Below are 27,915 nucleotides of genomic sequence, written 5' to 3'. Positions count from 1 at the left end.
GATAACCTCCTAACCTCACCTTCCCTATCGCAGCCCAGAGTGCTCCAGACTCTTCCACTTCATTCCTCCAACCCCCCCAGCTCCAGGACTTTCGTCCGGCCACCTTGGAAAGGTCAAGCAGATTGGAGTGGCCCACGAGAACTGGAGACAGGAGACTGGAACATAGACGAATCTCTTTTCATTAAGCAGTGCCCTGGCTTAACAAGCAGTTTTATAAATCTGAAGCTGTCTCTGGGTGTTGCAGGATTTATAGGCAGGGGGTTCTTCCATAAAGTGGTTTATGATGGCTGCCTTCTGTGTTATTAGTAGCTGTCTCTTCCTTCAACCATTGGGGTTTGATAATAGCCTTAAAACACCCAGAATTACTTACCTGCAAGCCCCGTTCCTGATAGCCCCTGTTGACAGTCTGAATAAGTTTACTGCCCTTTTGTTGTACTTTACCTTCAAAACAAACTGATTGAACCATCAATAGCTTGTGGAAGCTGACAGAGGCATGTCATCTGGACTAGCCCTTGTGATTGCAGGTTATCTGGGGGAGTTAACCTTCCTGCATTGTTAACTGAAATGGTTTATGTACTATGCAACTTTAGGATATGGCTGTGATAACCCCCGTTACTAAGCAATACATCACCGTAAAAAGATTTTGGTGCAACAAATAACCCAGGATTAAATTTACAAGGATGGAATTGATATTATAAAAGCCTTCATTCTATGGCTTTAGGACTCCACTATTGTATTTTTATGGTGAGCTTGCATTAGATGTGGTATGGAAGCAGCCGCTTTTGACACCCGGACATCACCCATCACAAAGACCAGGATGGGGCAGGTGGGCAGACAGAAGGCCTGGTCACTGTCTTATGAGAAAGTAATGTTGGGGCCAGTTCCAAAGTACTAGGAGAGACAGGAGGCTCTGAGAGACAAAGCTGAGCTTGGGTACCCATACATTGGGGCAGAGGACCACATTCACAAAGCTGAAGGAGACTCTTTGTCACTGGCCAACCTCATTGTTTCCAGATAAAGAGCCTTTCTGTATGTATTTTCACTTGGACAGCGGTTTGTCATAGCCCTACTGGGAACTTACTAGAAACAGTAATCCCAGATTCCATCCAAAGTTAAAAAGGCTCAGGCATAGGGCCTGGAATGGGTGTTTCCAAAAACATGGTGGGGGATACTACATTGGAGAACTCTGGTGTGCTGGAGCCTCAGCTTCTGGGAGGAGGGTGGCCTTGTTCTCTACCTTGCCTGCCTCAACACCACTTCAGCCTTATTTACTAGGTGAGTGAATGTCATGTGAGAAAATCAAACACCTGGGCTTGAATGTCAGATATTTGGGTGAGTCTTCGTCATGTCACTCCAACTGTATAGGCCTTCACCAGCTGATATCCAAGCTGGCTATTGGGATAGGAGATTCAGGGGAAACCAGTCATTTGTTTCCTAAGCTATTTCTCTGATGTATCAGCAGAAAGCTCAGAAAATGACACCTCTTCGTCATCTACAATTTTTAACTAGCTTGAAAGACAGCATCTCTCTCTCCTTCTCTCTCTCTCTCTCTCACTCTCTCTCTCTCTCTCTCTCTCTCTCGTCTCACACACACACACACACACACACACACACACACACACACATCTCTCATCTCTCTTGTCATCCTGCTTCTTGCCAGCCCCACAAAGACATCTTTCATTTCATCATTAAACATGGGCTGATTTTCTCCTACTGATGTTTTCCTCGCCTGAATATTCATCTTTCCCCACCCTACATTTAGTGGGTGTCTTGACTCCTTGGAGCGTCACTCCTGACATATTGTTTCTGTCTGTGCGTGCCTTTATTTGAAAGACTTGGTGTAAGCATGTCTCTACTGCCAGAAGCAGAAGTTGGGTATTTTCTCCACCTTTGTCTGGGGCCACTGGGTTTCTCTTGGAGGACAGAAGAGCTGAAGTGACCTGAGGAAGCTTAGGGGACATCTGAAGTAGGAGGGAATATTCAGGAAAGAAGGGAAGGCATTGAGGCCAGAAAAGAAGCAGGATGTGTAATCATGTTTCAGGACATCATAGAGTGATGTCTAGGGACAAAAAGTGCACTTCAAAAATGTATCAGAAACAGGAAGGTTATATCTGGAAGCCCTTATTAAGCTCTGGTTCATCAAGTGGTCCACATGGACAAGTATGTGGCAGGCACTTGGTGAAATTAGCCTAATAATGTGGGAACTGAACCCAGGAACCCCACATTCCTGAGGGAGGGACTCACTTATCTCATAACGTTGGCACTGAGAAAAATCTTGTTGCTTTAGGTTAAGTTCTTTCAGGTATACCTGAGAAACATATTCTTCTCTTGATTCAGCCAGAATGTTTCAATCATTTGGTGAATGGGGTTACATCTGGTGTAACTTCCCAAACTATTCTGGGTCTGACCTTGATCTTAGCACAGGCCTATGCTGGATATTAGTTTTCTTTCTTTTTGTTTAAAATTTTGTTTCTTTGGGGGTCATGCCCAGAAATGCTCAGGGGTTAGTTACTTTTCTCTCTGTGCTCAGTAATTACTCCTGGCAAGTCTAGGGGACCAGAAGGAGAATGGGGATCAAACCCAGGTTTGCCACATACAAAGCAAATGCCCTCCCACTGTACTATCAATCTGACCCCCTGGATTTTAATTTTTTAATGTAAGCTTGTTACTGAGAAAGCCCTTAGAAAAGGAATTTTTTTTTAAGTTGTGATTGCCTATTCTATAGCTAGAGCATGGCACACAATCAAAGCTTAAAAAATATTTGCGCAACTATAAAGAAAAGCAATATTATATTGAGTCTCTATTTTGCTGACTCTAAAGAAGGTATGATGGTTAGAGGTAACATTGAGGCTGTCTTCAATAATTATGTCATTTAGGTGAAGTACCAACTGAATACCTAGATAAATGGCAATAAGGAAACAAAAATAAATTTAGATGTGTTAAATGGTGCTGACAGAATATTTTGGAAGTGATAGCAGGTCAGAAAAACTGGAGGATGGAAAGGAAGAGTATGTCTTTATGGGGATTATAAAAATGAGTGAATGCTGAGGAAACTGGGTGCAGTAAGGCATCACGGAATCCCCGGGAGTTAAGCCACTCCTTTTCTTAAGAGGACTGGGCCTAAGCAATTTGCCCCTTTAATTGATTGACTATGGAGACTTGATGGTAAGCATCTGGGTTGGTGACTTTCACTGATAAAAAAAATTTAAAGGCTCTTGTTCATATCTTTAGGTATTTCTATATACTTATATGCCTGCCCTAGAGATAAATGGATCCTCTCATCAACTCCAGACACCCCTGCTCAGTGACACACCATTACTCAGGTCACCATGATGAAAACCAAGGACTCCTTCCAGAGGACTTGGGAGCACGTAGCATTCTTTAGATTATTAATGTGGGGCCAGAGTGGTGGCACAAGTGGTAGGGTGTTTGCCTTGCATGACCGAGGATGGACTGCAGTTCAATCCCCTGGCGGCCCATGTGTTCCCCCAAGCGAGGAGTGATTTCTGAGTGCATAGCCAGAAGTAACCCCTGAGTGTCACTGAGTGTGGCCAAACAGAAAAAAAAATAGATTATTAATGTCCCCTAGAAAACAAACTTCTTGTTTTTCCCTAAAAACAATAATTTCCAAGGCTCCAGTGTGACATTAACTGTCTCAACTTCCCTGTTTGATTATTTTGAGTTCTTAAATAGATGTTTCTCGAACATTTGTGTCTTTTCCATCCCAATGGCATCTAATTTATTACAGTTGTCCTTAAGTTTATTGTCTGAGATGGCGAGTCAAGGTCTTTGGTGGTAAAATTCCTCTGTAGTGAAGAAATTTAGGCCATATTTTAAATGGCAGGGGCATGAATATATTGGTAGCATTTTATTAGTTTATTTAGGTGTTTGTGTGTATGTGTTTCTTTAGATGGTATAGCCATTAGTTAATATTTTTAATGTTTGTTTATGTATCTGCATAAAATAGAACTGTTTGTATTTCCCCAAAGAGCAGTTCATTTCTTAGCAAAGAAGAGAGGTACTAGAGAGGTAGTAGAATGAGTAGGAAAGGCCTTGCCTTGCACACAATTGACCTGGGTTTGATCCCTGTCCCCCATAGGGTCCCTCAATCACCAACAGGAGTGTAATTCCCGAGAGTAGAGTCCAGAAGTAACCACTGAGAATCTCCAGGTGTGGCCCCCAAATGAACAAAACAGAAAGAGAAGGTACAGGGATGAAGGTCAGAACTTCTTCCAGTGTAGATTCTTTTTTTTTTTTTTTTTTTTTTTGGTTTTTGGGCCACACCCGGTAACGCTCAGGGATTACTCCTGGCTATGTGCTCAGAAGTTGCTCCTGGCTTGGGGGACCATATGGGACACCGGGGGATCGAACCGCGGTCCGTCCAAGGCTAGCGCAGGCAAGGCAGGCACCTTACCTTTAGCGCCACCGCCCGGCCCCCCAGTGTAGATTCTTGAGACTCAGACCAAGAATGTGGATCTTTGTGTGCCTGACACCCCAGGATTCCTGATTCATGGCTTCCTTTTTATTTCCAGATACTTTGTCCTATACAAGCTGCCTAATTTGAAGTTTCTCGATACCCGAAAAGTAACCAGGCAAGAGCGAGAGGAGGCCTTGGCCAGGGGTGCATTCATGAAGGTGGTGAAGCCCAAGGTAAGTTGCTTCCTCTTTGGTCTTCCCAGGTTGGATATCTCTCCTCCTAGGAAGACCTTCAGAGCACCCACCTATTCATTTCTGTGTTTCAAATGTGTGAAGATGTGCTAAGGTTCTCTCATGCATTCCTAGTATTGGGCACACTGAAATAGGACTGGAATGAAATAGGGTCTTCCTATGGCCCCGGTGACATGAGACACATTCCTAATATGACTTTGCCCAGATTTCCCTTTCTCCAAACACTGCCTGATGGTGACCTTCGGGGGGGGGGGGGCGGGGGGGAGGGAGGCTGTCATATCTTAATGATGATTTCTTGGAGATGTTTATTTTATGAAAAGAGCTCTTTTGCCCAGTCTGAAGGAATGAGATAAAGGAGAGAACATTGAGAGTTTTTACTTTTTATTAGGTGTGATGGTTTCTTAGTTTCTCAGTGGCCCTTCTTTCTGGGATCTTGAGAGGAGGTTGAGGAGAATAATTTTCTCCTGGTCACAATTGAGATCTCCATAGTTCTCAGATATCATCAGCAGGGAAGGTGATTTTTTTTCTAACATGTGACCATAGACAGGCATGTTCTCCCTACATAAAGCTTTCTGGGGCTCCTTAGATTTGTGTTTTCTGTTTTTCCTTTCATTGATGGCATCTGTGTGGAGACAGTGAAAGTGACTATGATACTGTCTTAACACTCTTGATGAGGCTGTAAAGATTTGACTCACTGAAATTTTAGAAAATGTAGCTAACTGTGCCTTTGGGAAAAGACTGAGTCCTTCAGTTAAGTCTGAGGCTGGGAAGGAGACTTGGTGATCCTACTGATCTCTTGGGATCCATCACTGCCCTGGGCCTCCTTCAGGAAACTATCTAGTCACTTCTAGTGGGATGGGAGCTGTGTCTGAAAATTACTGGCTGGATCATTCCAGGGCCTTCTTTGTCATCACGTTTTGACATTGTGCTCTGAACAGGCACAGGAAATGCTTAAGAGGGAACAAGAAAAAACCAAACAGAGCCCAAACAGAAAAATGAAACCTCTTCCATCACATACTTTGGCTGGCAGCAAACCTCAGGCTACTCTCGTTCCCTGAATCCATGAGGTGCAACTTATTTCCCGTTATGCTGAAAAAGAAATTGCAAACAGTTGTGAAAATATATGATATGGAGGGTATAATACTGGCAGATAAATGTATTGTTACCTGTTTCCGCATGTGGGAAATTAATTGAGTGATTTGTTTCATTGCTATGAAAGTGTTAACTGTTCTCCTTATTGAGGTCCCGGTTTGACAGATGACTTGAGGCTGCCTTTCGTTATTTTAGCTTTTGTAATTTTGTCCAAATAAAATAATTTATCTCTTGAGCCCTGCCCCATCCCACTTTTGGGGGGGGTAAGAGGGTGGAAATATTTCAGGAACAGCCAACATTGCCAAATCAAAATACAGTAAATGAGCTGTTTATAATGTCTTGGATCCCTGCCCAACCTACATTCCTCATGGACATGTATACATAGACTTTGTAGACTAGATCAGTATACCTCTCACTGACACTGTATTTAACAGTGGGAAGTTCTAGGTTGGCACTGGAAATCCAATAGGGTTCTTGGTATAATATTTATCCTATGTGTGTAGTGTGTATGTGGTATGTATGTTAGGGGGTATATGTTAATAAGTACCCATTGCTATCTTAAGATTTTTTGGGTACAGATTCATGAATCCTGATATAACCTTCCCATACTGAGAAAAGGGAACATTGGTTAATTCCATAGAGGCAGTAGCTCAGGCTGTAATCATGAACTTAGCTATCCCAGGACACCTGACCTACTAGAGTTGGGACTCTATCTAAATGCCTTACTTCAGGAATCCTTTTTTCCCCCCAATTTCTGTGCCTGTTACAGCAGTGAGTTAAATATCTACAGCACCACCCCATCCCTTCAGATATAGACAGTTCAAATCTTCATTGGATGGCTTAAATAGAGAAAACGTAAGGGCAGAATTTGTTCTGGTGGAGCCGAGCAAGTGGGGAACTGAAATTCACTCTTACTTTGGAAAGCAAGTGGGGATGCTCCAAATTTAGTGGCGGCTAGTTCCAAGAGTCATTAGCAACGTCAGCAGAAGTTACTCCTGAAAGACCCAAATTAGTTTCTAATCAATTATAGAATTAGCCTGTGTTCCCAGGATTGACTCTACCATCTTTATTAACTGTATTAAGCTTTAAAAGACTCATTAATTAATTGAAGAGAGGCCAAAATGCTCTTGACAAAGCATGGGACCTTATATTGTTCATCTGAAGTGACATCACATGGTTTCCTAACTGACTGTGAAAAAAAAAATCCCATTTGTCATCTCTCACTTTTCTAGATGAAGGAACTAGGTGATGATATTACCTTGAAATGGCCACACAATATTCTATAGAGACAAAACCGAGACCAAAATCCAGGCTGGCAGTACAGTGTTCTCCTGTTCTCTTTATGCATGACCTTTAAGTGCAGTTGCGGGATTTCTCTGTCTTCCTGATTTCTCATCTAACTACGCTGCTTTGAATGGCAGGCAATTCCCTTTTGTCTCTTGTTTTCCAAGATGTGCGCCGGTACTTCTCTTGCAGACAGAAAGAGGCCAAATGAGCTTCTTGCTGAATTAATAAATGGTTGTTAAAAAAAAAAAAATAAGGTCGGTTCCGCCTGCTTGCGGTATGTACAGACTCGTGTTTGTTCCAGTGCAGGTGTGTATATATGGCATCTGTCTCTGTGTATATATACGTATATATGTTCTGGGAGGTCTGTGTATACCCGGAGTTGGCTTCTAAGTGGAGAGCAATTTCTGGCGCTGTGCTGAGCACACGTGGTGAGGGCCCATTTTTCATTATGGAATCAGAACCTCCCGTTGGCTCCTGTCCTTTCTGAGACAGCCGCTGCTGGTGGTGCCGATTCAGCACAATGTACTTACTGATGGATGATTCGGGAGGCCGTGATATGGGGGAGCTGTTTTCATTTTATCCCTGACATCAAGGATTTGGGAGGATGGAAAATGCCTCTCTGATCACAGACTCTTGCCTTGGAAGTCGGGAGCCAGCAGTCTGGGTGTTCTCAGCTGACGCAAATGCAGAAACATCTAGGAACTCATAAACCCTGCGATGTCACCAAGGCTGGAGTTTCCTCCTGGCAGACATGAGTGCTTGAGTGCGAGTCCTCACTCGCCTTCTCTCATGAGATTGTCTCCTCTGTTGCTCCATTCTGACTTGGTGGTTTAAAAGCTTCCTCTTCCCTGATCTCCAGTTGTTCCATGGAAAGATATAGAAGGGTGCTGTGACTTCATTAAGAAGTGAGAGTTCATGCTACACGGGAATCTTCTAGATTCTCTCTGTATGTGGGTGTCTGTTTGTGTCTGGATGAATGTGTACACTCAAGCATACATACTCATGTGTATGATTGTGTGTGTATGTTGTTAATAGGTCTGAGATACTGAAGTTGGCTCCTTGAACAAACTGTTAAAATGAATATGCAGCTTTGTCAAGCGTTTACCTTTGGATCATGCCACTGTCAACTCAGAGAGGACCCGAGCTAGATGCAGAATGGATCTGATTCCCAAAGACTTCTGTCCAGCCCTGACTGTGACTCTCCCTGCTCTCTGCCCTGAGAAATAGAGATCAGAGAGCATCTGTGGGATACACATTAGAGACAGTTCAAGAAAGCAACAGTCAGTATTGCTTAATTGTCCTGGCTTTACAATGATTCATCTCTTGTTCTGTTGAACAGCATAGCTTCCTTTTCCAGGACATGATTCTTTAAAGGTGAGCCCTCTCATTTACAGGCATGTGTATGAAGTGGGCAACCAAACTATTTACTTTCAGAAGCAGACAGAACTACCCAGGGCTTGTTCTTGGGTTGGATCCTAGCTCAGTTTCTGTCCCAAAACAGGCACTGAAGCAATGTGTGCGCACAGCAGGTATGCTCCTGCCACCCACAATGACAATCATCCTGGGTGGGGTGGGGGTGGAGGAGCTTCTGCACCAGCCCAGTGAAGAAACTAGCTAAGTTCTGGGAAAACCAACTACAGGGAAGTTGACTGAGAACCTCGGCCTATATTGAAAAGTGTTTGAACATTTATTTTATTGCTTATCTTTGTGATCACTCTTATAGGAAAGATACAGGAATAGTATTTTTTAAGAATTGCTGTTGTCTGAAAACCCTATCATTAATGTCTTTATGTGTGGGCTTCCTATAGTGTGTGGTTTGTGTATTTTGTTCGTCTTATATGGTTTTGTAGAGCTGCTGGCATTTTGGGGGAGTTATTATGTGCAGAAGAGAAATAAGAGAGGGGGTGAGGGAGATGTATGTGGAGGGAGAAAGGGGGTAAAAACAGAGCAAGAAGGGACAGAGCAGGGGCTGGTGAGGTGGCGCTAGAGGTAAGGTGTCTGCCTTGCAAGTGCTAGCCAAGGAAGGACCGCGGTTCGATCCCCCAGCATTTCATATGGTCCCCCCAAGCCAGGGGCAATTTCTGAGTGCTTAGCCAGGAATAACCCCTGAGCATCAAACAGGTGTGGCCCAAAAAACCAAAAAAAAAAAATTCTGTTTCTAGTTTTAACTGTATGGGCACTACAAACAATGACCAGGATTGGACAAACTAGTTTGCCTGAAACCTAGAAATGGTCTTATGTCAGGAAACTTCAGGGGTAGGGTCTCCTTGTACTTAGGCCAAAGTTTTTTCTTTCCATGACCCCCATACTTTGGTGGGCCCATGCAAACGATAATTGCCACACTAACATTGTTTTTACAGTGCTCCTTTGACTCCAAACCTTTAAGAAACTACTAGTAAAAATATCTGGAACTGCAAACAAAAAAAGGTTTACATTAGTGTTAACATATATGCTTTTAGTTACACTAGCATTCTGGAGGATAAAGGAGGGAGATAAGGGATATATGCTTGGGAACAGGGATGAAGGGAGGACAACACTGGTGGTGGAAAGGCCCTCGTTTATTGTCACTGAGTACCTTAAATATCACTGTGTAAGATTTGTAAGTCACTTTGGCCACAATAAAAAGAAAAAAAAAAAAAAGAAGGGACAGAGCAAGAGCACAGCAGTTAGAGCCTTGCATGCTCTGATCAGGGTTCAATCCCTGCATGCCAAATGGTTCTTCAGGCGCCACAGTTTTTCCTGAGTGAAGATCCAGGAGTAATCCCTAAACATCACTAGGTGTGGCTGAAAAACCAAAACCAAAAAAGCAGTCACAGAGGGAGAGAAAGAAGTGTGATGTACTAAGTAAACTGAGTATGTACACCTCCTCAAAACCATGTTTGTTCTCCACTTGACACTAAAAGTTAGACGTTATCTGGATATGAGACACCAACTTCCATCACTGTGTCACTCAGTTCTGCTCCACACACTTGTAGTCTGGCCCTGACTTCCGAAGGCAACCTTTGCCTTCTTTCAGCTCTGTCTTTGGCTTTGGATATCCAGTAAAACATAAAATAGAAGCTAGAGATGGGGAACAGAAGCTTCTGGAAGCCAGTGTCTTCACTAGGCTGGTGATGAAGCTTCCCCTGGGATGTCTGTCACTGCAGGCTCCAGGAACATTACCTACTTACTGTGCACAAACATTGCTCCAGTGTCTAATCTGGGGCAGAGACAGAGTTAAGACTCAAACCAAGAATGAGCCATAGGCAGGTCCTAGGGGCAGCTCCGTGATGAAAGTGATTGAATTACTGATTTCTTATGGCCTCAATAGAGTCTTCTGAGAAAGCTACAAAGAGACCCTTGGCTTAAGAAAATGTAAATTTGAACCTGGGCTTTGACAGAAAAGTGATTCCATTGGTGTATTTGTGCTTCTCTGAGATTTATTATGGAATCATCATGGGGAATTCTGTATCCCAACATGCCATTATTTTTTTCCACTTTGTGGCATTTGGGGAGGATGTTCAAGGCTCCTTCAGACTCACTGCTCACAATGGCTCCTGAGTTATCTTCACTTAGAGTCTGTGAGCTCCTGTTCTGGTTCTAGAGAATACAACCTTGCTTTGTCCAGAGACTGGAGATAGATTACAACAGTAGGATGTTTCCCTTGCATGCAGCCATCCCAGGTTTGATCTTGGACATCCCGTAGGGTCACCTGCTAAGAGTCATCTTTGTGTGCAAAGCTAGGAGTAAGTGCTGAGTACTGATGAGTGTGGCTCCCAAATAACGCCAAATACAAAGCTCACTTTGCTCAGAAAGCATGTTGTGGTACTGTTTCTGTCTCTGTGTGGTCAGACTGTTATTTTTCCCTATCTTAGGTGCTATCATGTGATTTCATTTATACTTTAGAGGAACACTGGAGGAATGTGACGTCTTTCTTTGGATCATCATGTTTCATGCCTTTTCTTCAGTTTGTTACCTTGTTGTCTGGTACACCAGGTGTATCTTTTATCTCTCCTGTTACCTCAGTGTTGCACAGTAGCAAACCTGAAAAGGGGGACCAGAAACCACCTTGAGATGGACTATAATTACTAACACTTATGCTTCACTCAATATTTCCATAGATGCTTTTCATAAAGTCAGAGAATGCCTGCACAGAAATACTACAAACCACAAGTATATGCAGTTAAAAAGACAATAAGCCAATTTATGTTGAAAGTCTTCCATTGTGCCAAACATTTAGAAGAAAACTAAAAATGTCACTTATAATTTTTTGAATATTTCTATCTGAATGTGTTAGTGTTTTATGGCTCTTTTCTGTTTTCACAGATGTTATTTGTCTAAAGACATATTCAGATTCTATTTTCAGTTACTTAATAGTAAAGTTTGAAGGGAAGAACAATTTTAATTAATTTCTTTTTTTAGGACATGCTTAGGCGTCTGTTTGGAGCCAAAAAAATTTTTTTGATTCTTATTCCTAATTTTATTGTTTACCACATTAATTTGAAGGAGAATTACTTAAGAATTTTGTCATTCACCATTTTTGCACCATAGCATCTTGTATCTCTAGCAAATGCTTGCTGAGTGTTGTTATTTGAATGTTGTTTCTGTGGCTTCTCACTGCCTAACATTTGGGGGGAAGCTCTTGGAATTCAAAGATAGATTTTTAGAAAAGATTTTTCCCCTCCCCCTGATTTTTAAAAAGTTTTATCTCCAGTGTCTTGGCTAAACCTTAGGGATAGAGCACTGGAAGTCACCCGAGAAGGAAATTGGAATAAACCTGCAGGTATCAGTGGGCATCTCTGAGTCATACTCAGGATTATCTGGGTCCAGGCCAAGTGCTGAGGATGCAGTATCAGTATTTATTAAACCTCAGGTATGGTGGCATATTGTGTCTCTGATGCATTTAATAAACTTCATTGGATTCTGGGAGAGTTTTATACCCCCCCCCTTTTTTTAGTTTCCAAAGTACCCACTTTCCTCCTGAAGATATTTGGACAAACACATGCCACATGTAATATTGTGGAAGAAAATGGTATTTTGTCAAGAATTAAGTGTCTTTAGATATACAAAATATATCCCCCAGAATTAAAGAGTTGGTAAACACAAGATAGAGTGCGTGATATACCTAAAATTGTTTTCATTTTTTTTACCTTTCCAATGGTTCTCCCACTGAGGAAGGAGCCTACTTCTTCCCCAACTTTGACTTGCTCAGGTAACATTTTGGCCCATGAAAGGTGAGTGGAAGTGACAAATTGTCAGTTTTGAGCCAAGCCCATCTGGGTATCACATGTTTTCTTGCATATATCTCTTGAATAGGCCTAATCCTGACCAGAGGACTAAATAGAAATACCCAGTCAGCCACACACTAGCATAGGAAGAGAAGCTTGTTGTTAGCTACTCAGACTTTGTAGAGTCACTACACAAAATTGATTAATAAACCATTCACTTACTCAATCTACCTTCTTATACTTCCTTAGTCATGCGCACCAGGACACAACTTGGCTAAGCTTTAACTTGAAGTTAATTCGTACAAGTATCAGTTTAGGGTGCACACAGCATACACTTCTGTAGGTTTTCTAACTGTACTTTCTAACTGTATGCTTAACTAACGTCAATTGCAAGGGCAGCCTAAGAGTCAACTGGCTGCCTAGGAGAATGTGGAGGGAATGGTCAGATACATTACAATTTTTCTGGTATGTGAGTGAAAAAAAAAAACACTTGTTATGAGTTAAGTGTCCTTTCATGCTAGATTATAATCATTGATTAAATACTATTATCACTTGAATCTAAAAACAAGGACACTCGCTAAAAGAATTTATATATGCTACGTAATTGTAGAACAGGTAGAATTGAGTTCTTCTTATTTATTTGTTTGTGTGGGCCACACCCAATGAAGTGTAAGGGTTACTTGTGGCTCTGTACTCAGGAATTACTCCTGACAGTGCTCAGCAGACAATATAGGATACCAAAGATCAACCCTAGGTCGACCACATGCAAGGCAAATGCCTTACCCATCTTATGAACACTACTTTCACTCCTTTAAGTTCTTTTTTGGCCAGCTTTCTAAGATGGTTATCCTAGAAGGTGAGGGAATTTTCTAGAAGGATGGTCAGGCATGTGGACTACTGTGCCAAACTACTTGGGGGTGTGGATATGATCATAAAGGCTGATCTGAAGCTAACTTTGATCAAATTTTAATTTTATTTGCAATTTCATGGTCAAGGGAGGGAGAGAAAATGAGCAGGGCATGTTCCCACTTTGTGCTCATGATTTCTGGCTGTTTCTAAACTGCTCACAACTACTAGCAGATGTACCACTTTGCTAGGACTGCCTTAACAAAATACCACAGACTGGGTCACTTAAATAACAGAAAAGAAATTTGTCTTCATTTGGGAGGCTAGAAGTCTCCAATAAAGGTATTGAAAGGGATGATTTTATTTTTTCCTGACCCTGGCTCCTCCCCTTTGCAGTCAACTGGCCTCCTCCTTGCCATATTCATTGTGATTGTCCTCATATGCAGACACAACCCCATTATGTCTGTGTCCAGATTTCTCTTGTAATAGACCATATTGTATTGCTCTAAATTCAGTCCCATTTAGAGATACCGGGGTTTAAAACTTATGGGAATTTGCAGTGTGTGTGTGTGTGTGTGTGTGTGTGTGTGTGTGTGTGCATGTGCATGTGTGTAGAATATAGTTCATCCTATGGTAGAAGACAAGGATTGTCAACCACCAAAAGACAGGAAAGACAAATCTTATTTATTTAGTGATGACAGTGATACCTCTGACGAGACTTTTTGTTGTTATTCTGATGGTCTCCCAAAGTCTAAGAAGTCAAGTCATGAACAAGAAGAGGTGTCAGTAATCTTTAACAATTTCCATTTGAATAGCAGTGAAAATCTTCACAATGTGTAGTTTGAGTAGAATTTAACCTGTCTTCAATGGACTTATAGAAACTGTGCAGGAGATGAGCTAGGTGCACACAGATGAGGACCATTTATGGGTTCTCAGGTCAGAACTCAGGGTGACTCCACACTAGAGGCTTTATATACATACGAAAGAGCTTCTCTTCCTTTGGAAAATAACCACCTATCCAAATGCTCTTCCTCCTCAGTGGGAAATGCTTAAAAAAATGCTTATAAAAGAAATTTTCTTTTTTTTTTTTTTTTTTTTTGGTTTTTGGGTCACACCCAGCGGTGCTCAGGGGTTACTCCTGGCTATCTGCTCAGAAATAGCTCCTGGCAGGCATGGGGGACCATATGGGACACCGGGATTCGAACCAACCACCTTAGGTTCTGGATCGGCTGCTTGCAAGGCAAACACCGGTGTGCTATCTCTCCGGGCCCAAAGAAATTTTCTTACCTGTTCCTAGGGAGCTTTTTTTTTTTTTTTCTGCCAAGACCTCCCCATACACCCCAATCCAAATAGTTGTTGTACCTTTCCTGTTGAGCTTGCTTGCATTTTTCTCCTCATTATTCCACTTACATGTGTCTCACCACAGGCTCACCATGTCTTACTATATGTGCCCATGTAGGTCGTTCACTGACTTGAAATGTCCATACCTCCCTGACCAGGCAAGTGCGAGAATTCAAGTCTGCCCTTGGGGTTCCTGAGGCTGGTGGTACAATTAGCTTTTTTATTTGCTTTTATGCTCTTTAGAGTCAAGTGTCTTAGACGAAGAGCAGAGCGCCATCAGTAATGCACAGATGTTCTGTAATTGGGGCTTCCTTTGATGCTAATTTCCCTAAGTTCAGTGCTATTGTCAGGATCGCAATTACCCGCAGCCTTTTCACCAAGGACATTTTAGGATCATTTTATTTTTCATGTGCATTTTAAAATATGGCAGCAAATTTTTAGCTACATTACCTGAATTAAAACCCATTATTTCTTTTTCAGTAACAAATGAATGCTCTGTCTAGGCCCCAGAGCTGTGCTATGCTGTTGTCTTTTTTTTTTTTAAGTGGGGGTTTTTAAGTGATGCTTCTGCTTCATGAACCATTTTTGGGAATGAAATTTAAAATTTAGTAGAACTCACTTGGGTTTTTTGTTGTTGTTGGCCTGTTGTATCAGCAGGAGGAAGACTGACTTCAGGAATCTCATCTTTTATATTTTGACTTTTTTTCACTCATCCTTCTCTACCCACTCAAACTTTACTTTAGGTTCTGAACATGACACAAGGCTTTGCCTCCAGGTATCATATTGGAATTTGTATGGGTATTTCTTTTGATAGTAAAAGTATGCTTTTTATTTTGTTCATGGATTATTCTCAGATTTGTGCTCCCACTGGGGGGCCTCCCCATACTTGTATAATGTAACTTGCATGCTTACCTTTCTATTTTGGTTTCAGACCATTATTTTATGGAGAATGTCTTTCTCCTTCCATGCTTGCTGTGAGGATTGTGCATGTATATGCGTAAGATTTTACCAGCATGTCCCCTGCTATGTCAATCAGGGAGGACCTTTGTTCTGAGTCATATAATTACCAAATAGCTTGATTTTGATGGCATTACTGGGTCATCAGTTTGTGTGCATGAAAGAATATGTAGGCATGAAAGGTGGTTTGGTTTTATGTGACTTGGCCAATCATACGATCATTAGACTGGGTAGATTAATACAGTGTTTATCAACTGTTTTCCAACTGGAACTCCTTTCCTACCTTGTTTCCTTTATTTTTCTTTCCCCAGTCTAATGCTATGCCCCCCATTTATGTAATAATTATTTTACCTGTGACCTCCCCTTGGAATACCCTGTGAGCCCATAGAGGGCCATATGGCCCACTTTTGAGAAACACTGACTTAAACAAAAGGACTTTATTTTCTTACAGTTCTGAAGGCTGAAAGATCAAGTGAGAGTGGGTGAAGTTCTTTTGAGTGTTGCATTACCATACATATGCTGGATTCCCAGGTTATAGAGAGAACCCTTCTGGCCAAGTCCTGAGATAGCACAGCTCCAAAGGCTTAGTGTCAAGCTCATTCTCTTTTGATAAGGCCAATTTCAGGACCTTATTCAGTTCAGACTTGAACCAGACCGATAGGACCTCACTGAATCTTAATGACTGCCTAAGGACCCTATTTTTGTATAGTTAGTTTGGAATTAGAATTCTGTACCAATATGTTTATGAATTTGGGGGACATACTTCTGACGACAGCAAAGGGTACTGCCTTCACATTCTTGGTGACTTAAGTGAGTTTTCTGAAGTTTATACACTAATCCCCTTGGTACTTTTTCCTTTAGGGTTGTGTGGAAACAATATTTGTGTATTTAATAGAAGCAAAACATTTTGCATTCTGCCTTTCTGTTTTTAACTTTCAATGAAGTATTCTAGAGACTTCGCAAAATATTTAAGAGTTCTAGATAGAATAGTATTTGGCTCTGTGATTTGGTCCAACTGTGGGCTAATGTGAATTTGTAGAGTACTTTGAAGGCAGGCTGAACGAGTTGTGGTATTCAGTAAGTCAAGTATACCCAATAAAGTTAGATATATCACCTGTAGTTTTGTTTTTATATGGGGATTTTTCAATTTAAGATTCTTATATATAAAACATTTCAAAATTATATACTAAGTAACTATTTCCTAATGAAAATTAAAATAAATTGTTCAGGAAAAGAATGTGGGAGGAGAAAGAAGATTGACTTCCTGTTCATTCTGAGTAGACCAGTTGCCCTTAGCCTTGGGGATCTCCCCAGATACCAAACAAAACTTTGCACTTGAGGTGCAATTAAAGGGAGGAATCAGGGAAAAGGGAGGCACTAGAGGAGTTATTATAAGAGGGAGAAGAGGGGTCCTGTGGTTAGTGGTTCCAGATGAAGATGGGAGAGCAAAGGGAGCAACAGTCTCATAGGACGCAGCTGTGAGTGAAGAAGTTTCCTTCCAGGGAGAAAAGGGGTCACAAAATGGACAAAGGATGTTGGGTGCAGAACTATGCTCTTCTGTCCCTTCATTGGGGTTAACCCCCTTACTGTTCCTGCAGCCCACTGAGTCAATCTGGAAATCGTGGCCCATTATGAGATTCTGGAGTCTCGCACTGCAGTCAGATCACCAGCCCCCATAATAAAATGGGAAAAGTGGAAAGTAAAATATAGGGAGAGGCTACCAAAGAACCTCAGCTCATCATTATCCAGCTTCGAAAACCCAAAATTGAGATATTCTAACCTACAGAGAATGAGAAAACAAGTGAGAACTATTACACCAAGCCACATTTAAAAAAATAATAATATGGTTCAGTTCAGTATGCTTTCCTTATTTTAAAAAAAAGAGTCTAATTTCTGCCTTCATACTAATTTTCAGTCATGGGATGTTTTGGAGAAGATTAAATTACCAATTATTTATCTTCTGTGTTGGAAAAGCTTCAGTATCGACTGGTGACTTCTGTATTTGGAGATTGGAGAGAGATCATCTGAGCACTGGGCATTGCATTCACATGAGCCAAAGTGGATATAAAGTAAAACAGGCTGAAGAAGGAAAAGCTTTACATCTCTGCTTCCCCTCCTCTCTTATTTTGCACATTATTTGACTAAATGTGCAACTTTGTTCACATAACTGCTACAAACAGTTCACTGTGTAGGCCAAGCGCTCTCTAATGCAGTAAAATTAAGAAATAATATGCTTTGAAAGTGATTTATGAGTGTGGTTAAACTGCCAGATTTACAAAGAAATAGTTCAGATCTTGGGAAGCCTCAGGAGTCACGTCAAAAATGAATTTGACCATGATTTAAACTGCTACTTTTCTTACATGACATTTAATATGTGTACTTTGGAGGCCCATATGTCTTTAATAAAATAGCATTAAGTTTTAAATATGATATGAATGCAGCCAGTTTCTAAATTCATAACCTTTTCCACAACTCCAAAATGCTAACCAATGAGGGAGTCAAATGCACAATAAAACATAAACCTTAGAAAATAGCTTTTTATTAAAATGGTTAGACAGTTGGCAGCTGGGCTTGCAATATAATAAATACTTACAGCATTTGTGGGTTTATCAGATGTTGTTTACCCTGCAAGCAACTGGGACCAGGCAACTAATTATAACCCCTGTACCAAAGTAGTTCATGCTGCCCCCCCCCCCCAACTCCACCACTGCTGAGTGTGTGGAAGAGGCAGGCCTGTTTGGTTAAAAGCCTGGGCAAGAAATCCAGAGCTTTGGGTTCTAATCCCTCTCTACCACTTGAAAGAGTGTGACTGGGGTTAAGTTCCTCTACATCTGTAATCCCTCAGCTTGTGTCTTCTTGGAGACTATAACACCTGCCAAGTAAGAGAGTTGTGACTTCCAAAACATTAGGCTTGTGAGGCTCTGCAATTGGTATTGGTATTTAGTAGGCACTCAGTTATGAGAACACATTCTATTCTTTGAGGGAGAAAATGTGGATGCAAGGGAGAAAGGACAGATCTTCCAGTTTCTTCTTATAGCGAGGTTTCATTCCCACTCTCAGATGGTCTTGCAGAAGGAATCTCTTGGCCAGAAATCAGTTTAAGGTCCACTGAGAATGAATAGCCAATTCCTGCTCCACTCACTTTTCGGAGGCATCCGCATCTCCAATATGACAAAAAGAGACAGGGAGAGAGTGAACTGATGCTGTGTTTCTAGCTCCCATCAATTTAACCATTCCTGTAGCTAGAAGTGAGGTGTGTGATGTGACTTCTCCTGGATTTTGGGGTTTCCAATTCAGAGAATCTGTGAGTTATTGATGCAAACTGGTCCTGTACCAGAACACCATCTCCTTCAGGTACTTCACTGCTATGGCTGTGATTACAAGTGTGTTTGTGTCATAGATAAACACTGATCTCTGAGGAGTCATTTTTGCAACAGGGCTTCCAAATCCCCTTGTTGTTAGAGGTTTCCCTGAAGTAGCTTTGCCTGCATTTCAGATAAAACAACCAGTTTGGTGATGGTTGGATTGTGTTTGTCCCTGAAACCAAATATTCTGCCCTCCATCAATCATATAGGAAAGAATTTCTGAATTTCCTAAAAGGAGGAGTTGGAAGTCACATTTGAGCATGGCTTTTAAATCTAGGTTTGCTGATTTTTGCATGGTGATCACAGATGAAAAAGGTTCAGGGACTATGTGTTGTTTTAAAGGTTTTTTAAAATAATATTTGGATTCCTTTAAGGGATGTTAACAAAAAATATATTTCAACAGTATTCTTTACTTGATAACTCTGGCATTTTACTTTGAGGCCTATTCCCTTTTAAATGTAACTCTCTCACCAGGTAATTTGGGGAGCATTATTCCTGAAATTGAGGGATAATGTGGTAACTCTGAAATTGAGTCACTTGTGGTAACTTTTGGGATACTCAGCTCCAGGGATGCTAAAAGTCACAGGTGATATTCCAAGGGTATTTTGTTGTTCCCAAAGTCACATACCATGTATGTGACTGGGAATCATGTATCACTAGGGCGAGACCTCAGGCCCTGTAACTACAAAGCATGCACTCAAGCCCTTTGAGCTTTCTCCAGACCCCTCTCTGCATAATCATGTGCTCCCAATAGTAGAGTTTTATATTGTATTCCCAAATTCTCTTAATGGACAGTTTAGTTCTTCATCAACTTGATATAAGTATAATCCTGCCAAACCATTTGTTCAATTTTCCCCTAGATTTTATACCTCTATTTAGAATGCTACTAGGGTATTGTCTATCTGCACATGTGTGCACATGCCCATGTGTGTGTGCATATATGTATGCTCTCTTTAAATCATCTCCTTTGGATAAATGTTCATCAATGGGCTTCTTTATTAGAGGGTTGTGTGTATCAGGTTTAGATTTCAATTGAAAATGTTTAGGTGTCACACTTCACTGGCCATCCAACCTGGGTGAGTCAGTACTGCCTATCCAGGTTGGACCAAGAATGGAAATCAAAAGACACATATACCATTGCTCAGGCTTTCTTTAAGAACGAGCTCTCCAAAGTTGTCTTGGTACTGTGGTGGGATAGAGAGATTCAGAATCCGTAGGAGTTCTCACAAAGCAGGCATTGACCTGCTAAGATAGAGTTGTAGGGAATTAGAGGCTCCCTAGAGCCTTCCAAAAATTATTACCAGCATGCAGCCCTGATCAGCGTGAATACACTTTTAAACTCTTAGCCAAATTTTTGCATAATACCAATCATTCTGCCTATAAAAGCACAAATATGTTATTGTTCTCAATAGGCAATTTAATGCAGCTTTGGGGAGATAAAAAAAAAAAAGAAAAGAAGATTACAAGCTGGCTGATCTGGCTTTTAGTTTCTTAAGTCTATCTGTACTTCTCAGGGGTTGTACTTGTTTAAAGATTGTATGCAACTGCGCAGTCTATGTGATTTGGAAATCAAATCAAACTAACTATGAAGTTTTCAGCATGTGCTGTTTTGAAAGGATTTTGTAAATTTATTTCAAATTTCTATTTCTTCCTGAGCAGCACTAAACCTATAATCTTTTTCTTGTTACATTTTGGTGGTGGGGCAGGAGGGAGAGATGCTGAGAGGGTGACTTTGTTTTGGAGTGGACGGTTCTTATTAACAGTCACCTCCCCTATTGAGCAGGCATTATTCACAGCTGAGCTATTAAGGCTAATTATTTTCAGGTTTCTATCAAAGGGGAATATTGGATCTGACAAAAAGAGCATTTATTTGAAGAAAAGTGGGCCATTTAAATAAGAAAGAGATCATCACACTAGCACCCTACTCCTTCCAGTTATTACCCAGAGAAGGGAAAGGCCAAACCCCAATAAACATGAAAAGTCTTCCTCTGAAGAAAGACAACAACACAGACTGCTAGAAACAAATAACTAGGACAATGCTGGCTATTTAATTGAAGTAAATACTGTGCTACATATGTTGACATTCAGCTAGATTCTTTTTTTTATTTAAATACCTTGATTACATACATGATTGTGTTTGGGTTTCAGTCATGTAAAGAACACCACCCATCACCAGTGAAACATTCCCATCACCAATGTCCCAAATCTCCCTCCTCCCCACCCGACCCCTGCCTGTACTCTAGACAGGCTTTCCATTTCCCTCATACATTCTCATTCTTAGGGCAGACATTTGATTACCATTTTAATTTCATCAATGGTGATGGGGGTGTTTAGATATGCTACATCCTCTTCCTTCAACCGTGGAAGATTATGAGTCCAAGAATTTATCAATTTCTTCCAGGTTCTCATTTTCAGTGGCGTAGAGTTTCTCAAAGTAGTTTCTGATTACCCTTTGAATCTCTGTCATATCAGTAGTGATCTCTCCTTTTTCATTCCTAATATGAGTTATCAAGTTTCTCTCTCTCTATCTTTCTTTGTTAGTTTTGCCAGTGGTCTATCAATCTTGTTTATTTTTTCAAAGAACCAACTTCTGCTTTCGTTGATCTTTCGGATTGTTTTTTGGGTTTCCACTTTTTTGATTTCTGCTCTCAGCTTTGTTATTTTCTTCTGTCTCCCTATTTTTGGGTCCTTTTGTTGAGCACTTTCTAGTTCTATTAGCTGTGTCATTAAGCTACTCAGGTAAACTCCTTCTTCCTTCCTGATGTGTGCTTGCAAGGTATAAATTTTCCTTTCAGTGCTGCTTTTGCTGTGTCCCATAAGTTCTGATAGTTTGTGTCTTTATTGTCATTTGTTTCCAGGAACCTTTTGATTTCCTCCTTGATTTCATCTTGGACTCACTGGTTATTCAGTATGAGGCTGTTTAACTTCCAGGTGTTAAAGTTTTTTGAATTTCTTGTGTGACATTCACTGACTCTCACCATGTAATACCAAGAGTGCTCAACAATGATCTTGGTAATAATACCTCAGACTACAAAAGGTTTCTGGGTGAGGAGTATCAGTCATCTCTCATGGACAGAGACTCCATCCATCTAGTGGTTATGTTTTGATTAGTCTCTGGAGCTCTTCCCTGGATTTGTTCAATGGATAGAACAAGCCTATGGAGAGTTATTCAGGAGGATCTGTGGTTCCGGTTTTGAGATGACACATGTCTTTGAAACCTCTAGTTTATTGGTAAAAAATAGAAGTCTGAAGCCTCATAAGGGTAAAAGAATGGAAATGTCACTTCTAGGCACAGCATTAGATCCTCTTAAGAGAAAAGAGAAATTTTGCCTCAGATACAGGCAGGGAGAAGAGCAGGAGGAAAACTGAGGCATTGGTGGTGGGAAATAAGCCTGAGTGAATGGTCTTGGACATTGTATGACTGAAACTCAACCATGTTCAATTTTGTAATTGTGAAAAAACTACTATAAACTACCTTATAATCACCATGTTAAATAAAGTTAATTAATTAAAAATATTATATTTTATGGTCCCCTGAGCCTGCCAGGAGAGATTTCTGAGTGTAGAGCTAGGAGTAACCCCTAACAGCTGCCGGGTGTGACCTAAAAACCAAAAAAAAAAAAAAAAGATTATAAACTTTAGCCTTCATATCTCAGCAGTGACCATATCTGAACATGGTCCTTTAGAGATAAGACTGAATTAAAAATGAGTCTGTTTGACTGGGCCCCATTCACTGTGTCCTTATAAGAAGAGAAAATTTTTGGCACTTGGAGAGACTCCAGGGTTTCACATGTAGAGACAGATACACACACAATAGGGCAGTGGAAGAAGGGAAAATATTTGAATCAAGGAAGAGGCTACTAATTATGCATTCAGTTTGATCGTAAACTTTGTGTCCCAAAGGTTGAATGAAGGGTCATTTTCTGTTGTTTAGACCACCCAGTTTGTTACATTTTGTTATGGCAGCCCCAGTTAACTAATATAACAGCTCAGCTCAGTGCTCCAAAAAAAGAAAAGCAAATGTGTTTGTGGAATCTCACTGAGTCATCCTGTCATCCTGCATGGGATATTTCAGGTCACCCTCAGAGCCAGCTTGCTGAGTATCAGAGACTGGCCGCTCTATGTCTTTAGGGCTCAGATTTCTTATATGTCAAAGGCAGAGATTGGTTGCTGAGGTTCTCCTTGTGATTCTGTGATACAGAAGCTTTAGCTCTCTCTGGATTGGGTGTGAACCCAACAGTGATGCCTGGGGAGACTGGTCTTGGGTGTTAAGGTGGATACTGCAGCAGTGTTGGGTACCAGGCTAGACAGTCCAGATTCTAGGATTCAACAGCCTAGATTCAAATCCATGTTCTTCTATTTGTGTGAGCTTGGGCAAGTTAGTCTTCTAAATAACTGACCTTTAAAAATGAAATTAATGAAATAAGTGTTGTATGAAAGGCTGAAAGAAAATGATAAATAAAAAGCATTTAACCTAGGGCTTGGTACAAAGTAAAGATTCAGTGAAGTTTGTGTAAAAAAAGATTCACACTTTGTTTTACCTCATATTTCTATGTCTTTCTACAAATTAAGAAAAAAGGGATGGGGCAAGTGGTCTCAGGTGCATGGGTGGGGGGAAATGGTCAGAAATAAATCCCTAAGCCAAAGTCATTGAAAATCGAATCAAGAGGCCCAGACTATAAAAAGCTAAACACAAAATGAACCTGTTACACTAGTAGACCTGGGGCTAAGACTGGAGGTACAGGATGCATGCTGGGAACTCTAGAGGAAGGAAGTCAACACTGATGGGGGGAATGGCCCTAAATCACTGTCACTATATGCCTGAAATACAACTATGAAGAACTTGTCATTCACAATGGTCTCAATAAAAAATTTAAAACTAAACAAAAATTCACTCAAAATTCATTCATCCTCTTTTCTCTCCCCTTCTTTATTTTCTGTCTTCTAAATTACTCTCACTTTAGAATCCTGAATGTGAATATGGAGATTGAGTTTGAAAACATTTTCGCCATTTTATCTCATTTAATTCTCTTTATGTTGCTAAGAAAAGGGTACCTTGTTTGACAAATCATGAAGAACATATGAGACTCCCTAAGTTTATTCCAGAGAAAGATTTTGAAAAAAGAGGTTAGAACTCAGGTCTTCCTTTGATCTGGCCTTTGGCTATCATGGAGTTCAGCTTTGTTGTGGATCTCAGGACTTAGAAAGGGATGTGCCTCAGGAAAAGATAGTCCCAGGTGGTCTTCTACATTGAAGTTTAGTATTTATAAAATACCCTTAGAGGGCACACAATTGCAAAGAAATTTATTCCCACCAGAGGGACCATTGTGGAACTTTACAAGTTCATACTACCAAAAGTGGGACACTATTTTCCTTTTTTTTTTTTAACTTTATTTATTGATTGATTGTTGGGCCACACTTAGCAGTGCTCAGGGATTACTCCTGGCTTGGCACTCAGAAATCGCCCCTGGTAGGCTGGGGGACCACATGGGTGCTGGGAATCAACAGGTTGGCCACATGCAAGGCAAACACCCTATGCTGTGCTATCTCTCTGACCTGGGACACTATTTTCCAAAACTGTGCTTTCTCAGCTGTTAAGCAGGAAAATAGGATGTACTTTCATCCAGAGATAGAGATAAAACTAGGTCATGTGGTCAGTTTCCAAGTGATCTAGTTTCTACCTATGACTTGACCTAGTATAATACCACAGGTTATTATTATTAATTATTATTATTATTTTCAGTTCATATAACCTAGAATATATATTCTTCTATACTTCTGGAAGGCAAGGCATGGCCTGGGAATCCTATTTGCAGCATCTCACATCTTCAAACCACCAGTGTTTTTGCTATCATTGTCTGCGTTTGGTTGTTTCTCTACATTGCAGAAGAGGCATGTTCTTATTCAAAACATTGGCCACGGAAGTAGGACCAGGGTAAACAAAGTTGTCGATTCTCATATCTTGGACCTGGTTTTCTATGTCACGTACAAACTTTGGGGCTGGTCCTGAAGTCCATGTTTCAAAACCTGTTGACCCAAAGCTCTTTTAAGAACAAATTATATTTCACTTTTCTTTTATTCAAAATACATTTTATAGCTGGGTAAAGTGGTGTTTTTAGTTTGGTTTTTTTTTGTTTTTTTGTGAGGCTTGACACAGATGGAGCTTCTCAGGCCTGAGGAAATTGACAGTGTGTCCAGCCTTTCTCTGCTCTCTCTTGTTAAGGGCAGGTTATCTGTCTTTGTCATGGCTAATAGCAATTTATGCTATCTATGACCACTGGGAAGGAAAGATATTCCTATTTTTAAAATGGACATTGACATATCTCTTCTCAGTTAGGGACATGGTCATGCTAGAAGGAAGAAAGGAAACATTTTTGAGGTCAGAGTTTCTGTCTTTATTGAAAGATTTCCATACATATATGATCTTATTTGTGTTTTTAAATTGGGAGGAAGTTATCTGATGTCTGTTTGTGCAGTTACTTACAGTGATGAGGGTATCAGGGAACCTCTGATTTTCAGGGCACTTTTTTTGCTTTATCAAGCAGGAATGGCACTTGCACCAAAAGGTTTAGATAGAAAAGACAGGGAGGAAGGTCCAAAATTTGGAATCTTTTCAAGCCAGCTATAAGAATGAACATTTTTTTCCACAATCAAACTCTGATGTGATCAAACTGTAATGCAAGATGTTGACGTTATCATTCTCTAAAATTGTTATCGAGCGCTAAAATGCCCTGTCATGTTATTTCTCAGGACAGGCTTTTGGGTATCTTGACCCAGGTGTACTTTCAGTTTCCCAAGATGAGCTAGCAATTTGGTTCATGAGTTAAACCAAAGGAATTTCAAAGAGTGGAAGGGGGACATCAGAAATGATCAGATCTGGGTCTGGAGTGTTATTACCACAGATAAGACACTTGCCTTGCTTGATGTCAACCTGGGTTCAATCTCTGATTCTCCATATGATCCTCTACCTGCTAGGAGTGATCCCTGAGCGCAGAGCCAGGGGAAAACTCTGAGTACAGTTAGGTGAGCCCCACCCCCCATAAAAGAAAGAGGTTCCCAGATTCTGAAACTGTTGCTAGAACAATTAACTCAATGGAAGGAGGAAAAATAGCAAGTGATTTAGGACAATAATTTTTACTGGAGCCATATGGACCCCTGGAGGTCCCAAGATCATTTTAAAAAGAACACGAGGGAAAATTGCATAAAAGGGGTCACAGTAGGAGTTTGGGTAGGTAGGACAGGATGGTTAGGCACACGTTTATATCAAATATGAAGAAGGCCATAAAATATAGATTTAGGACATTTTTCAGGGTATGAAAGAGTTAAAGTATAACTTTACTCTTTTAGCAATTTCTTTTCATTTCATCAGTCAATCAAAATGTACTTGGGTGCATTATATTTAGACAACCATTTACTCTTATTTCCCAAAGTTTCTTTTCACCTACTCCAGCCCTACCTCTGTTTTCTAATTTCTCTCTCATCCTTCATCCATCAATCTATACCTTAGCTTATGTTACATTTTCTATGTGAATGAAACTTCTTTGAATGCTTTGGTAAATAAATATAACCAAAACAGTCTCACTCTTTCTAGACACTAGAGAATTGAGCTAATGTCTTTTCTTTATCTTATTCTACCTCTTCTACAATGCTTGGACATAGTGGCTCTGACTTTGTTTTCTTCTTCTGATGAACCTGATTAACTAATGCTATCAATAGGATATTTTAAATAACTTCACCTTAAATTTATTCTCTTTAAAAAATTCTATTCTGACCATAAAAGTCAGATGAGAATTTTTAAAGGGGATTTTGAAAGGGACATTTTTAAGAAAAAAATTGCATTTGGAAGAAAGAGTCATGGAGACTTAGGACTATAAGCTTCTCTCAACTGTGCACTTTTGTCTGGATAGAAATGACTCCTCCTTTTCTTGGCCCAGGTGGAGAGAGCCCAGTTTACAGAAACAGCTTTATTCCTATGCATGGTGTCCCATGTGGAGGTCTCTCAGTGGCTTTGAAGAATAAAGTCCCCTTTGAATTGAATTAGTTGGGTAAAGGCCTTGGGGCTTCAGCTTTATGAACTGCAGAAAAAAAAATTAAATCACAATTAGAAAAATAAGTACTTGTTATTGAGATATTTATTCCAATGGTAAGAATCTGTGGATTATAGCAAGGACATAGCAAAATCAAATGAGTTAAATCTTGGCTTCTGGGCTATCAGAACACATGGAGACTAGGAGGCTATATCTTCGGCACAATGGTTCATGATGGAAATAGGTTTTTGTCCTTTAAACAGTTTAGGATAAATCAACTTGTGTCAGTTTGTATAATGGTAGGGAGGACGGGGAAAGGCCTGATTTCATCCTGCCAATCTCTTTTAGATGGATTGGCCTGGACAAGGGGAAAATTTTGTGTGCTGTCTGAGACATCTGTGGCTCATCTGAAGGGGGTTCTGAATTTGACTTTGTGCTTTCTGACTTCTTTCCCACTGATCTTCAGTCTATTTTTAGTTAACCTCTGTCAGTCTATTGAGTCTTTCCATTTCTTCCTCAGATCTTTTGATAAAAATGAAAATACAACCATTATTTCTGACCTACTGTTTTTACACATCCTTCCTAGAACTGTTTCCTGCCTTTGCCTTTTCCTAAACTCTTTTTCAGCCTTCACATTCCAACTTCTATCCTGCCATCTTATGAAACTCCCTTATGAAATGGAGACCTTCATAATTCCTATACTTGCCTTTAACTATACCTTCACAAAACACATTTTCCAACACATCTTGCTTCATCACACAAAAAGGTAGGAAATCTATTTAATACATCTTCACTTATGTCCATGTTAAAAATATTTTGTGTGGTTCCAAACTACCCTATGTATTTATCATCTTCCTCAACCTTCTATCTGAGCTGATTACTTTATCCTTGTGGCCAATAACCTGGGAAGACTCAGCATGCACCAACACTTCTATCAGTATTCAGAAAATATGTGGATGAGACAGTGTCCAGTCTCAGGCCAGAGGGAATTTTTAAAATTTATTTGTATGCTTTCTAGAGGTCACCCTCAAGGCTACTGTCCACATATCAGCTTTGTCTCTGTAGCTGACTCATGTTTTTCATATAAATCATAGTGAGTTTCCCATTATAAACACCTTGTAAAAC

General features: G+C 40.5%; 1 protein-coding gene across 1 annotated transcript in view; it reads left to right on the top strand.

The window, feature by feature from the left end:
* Window positions 1–27,915, top strand: part of LRMDA (leucine rich melanocyte differentiation associated) — a gene marked incomplete at its 5' end in the record, with an annotated part of 468,042 nt that overhangs the window by 14,225 nt on the left and 425,902 nt on the right. The window contains one exon of the mRNA XM_049788099.1: window positions 4,533–4,650. Coding sequence (XP_049644056.1) covers window positions 4,533–4,650 — 118 coding nt within the window. The remainder of the gene's footprint in view (window positions 1–4,532; window positions 4,651–27,915) is intronic.

The sequence above is a fragment of the Suncus etruscus genome, chromosome 15 (assembly GCF_024139225.1).
Source record: "Suncus etruscus isolate mSunEtr1 chromosome 15, mSunEtr1.pri.cur, whole genome shotgun sequence".
Classification (NCBI taxonomy): domain Eukaryota; kingdom Metazoa; phylum Chordata; class Mammalia; order Eulipotyphla; family Soricidae; genus Suncus; species Suncus etruscus.
The sequence above is the reverse complement of the archived record's forward strand: the minus strand, read 5'-3'. Positions and strand labels throughout refer to the sequence as shown.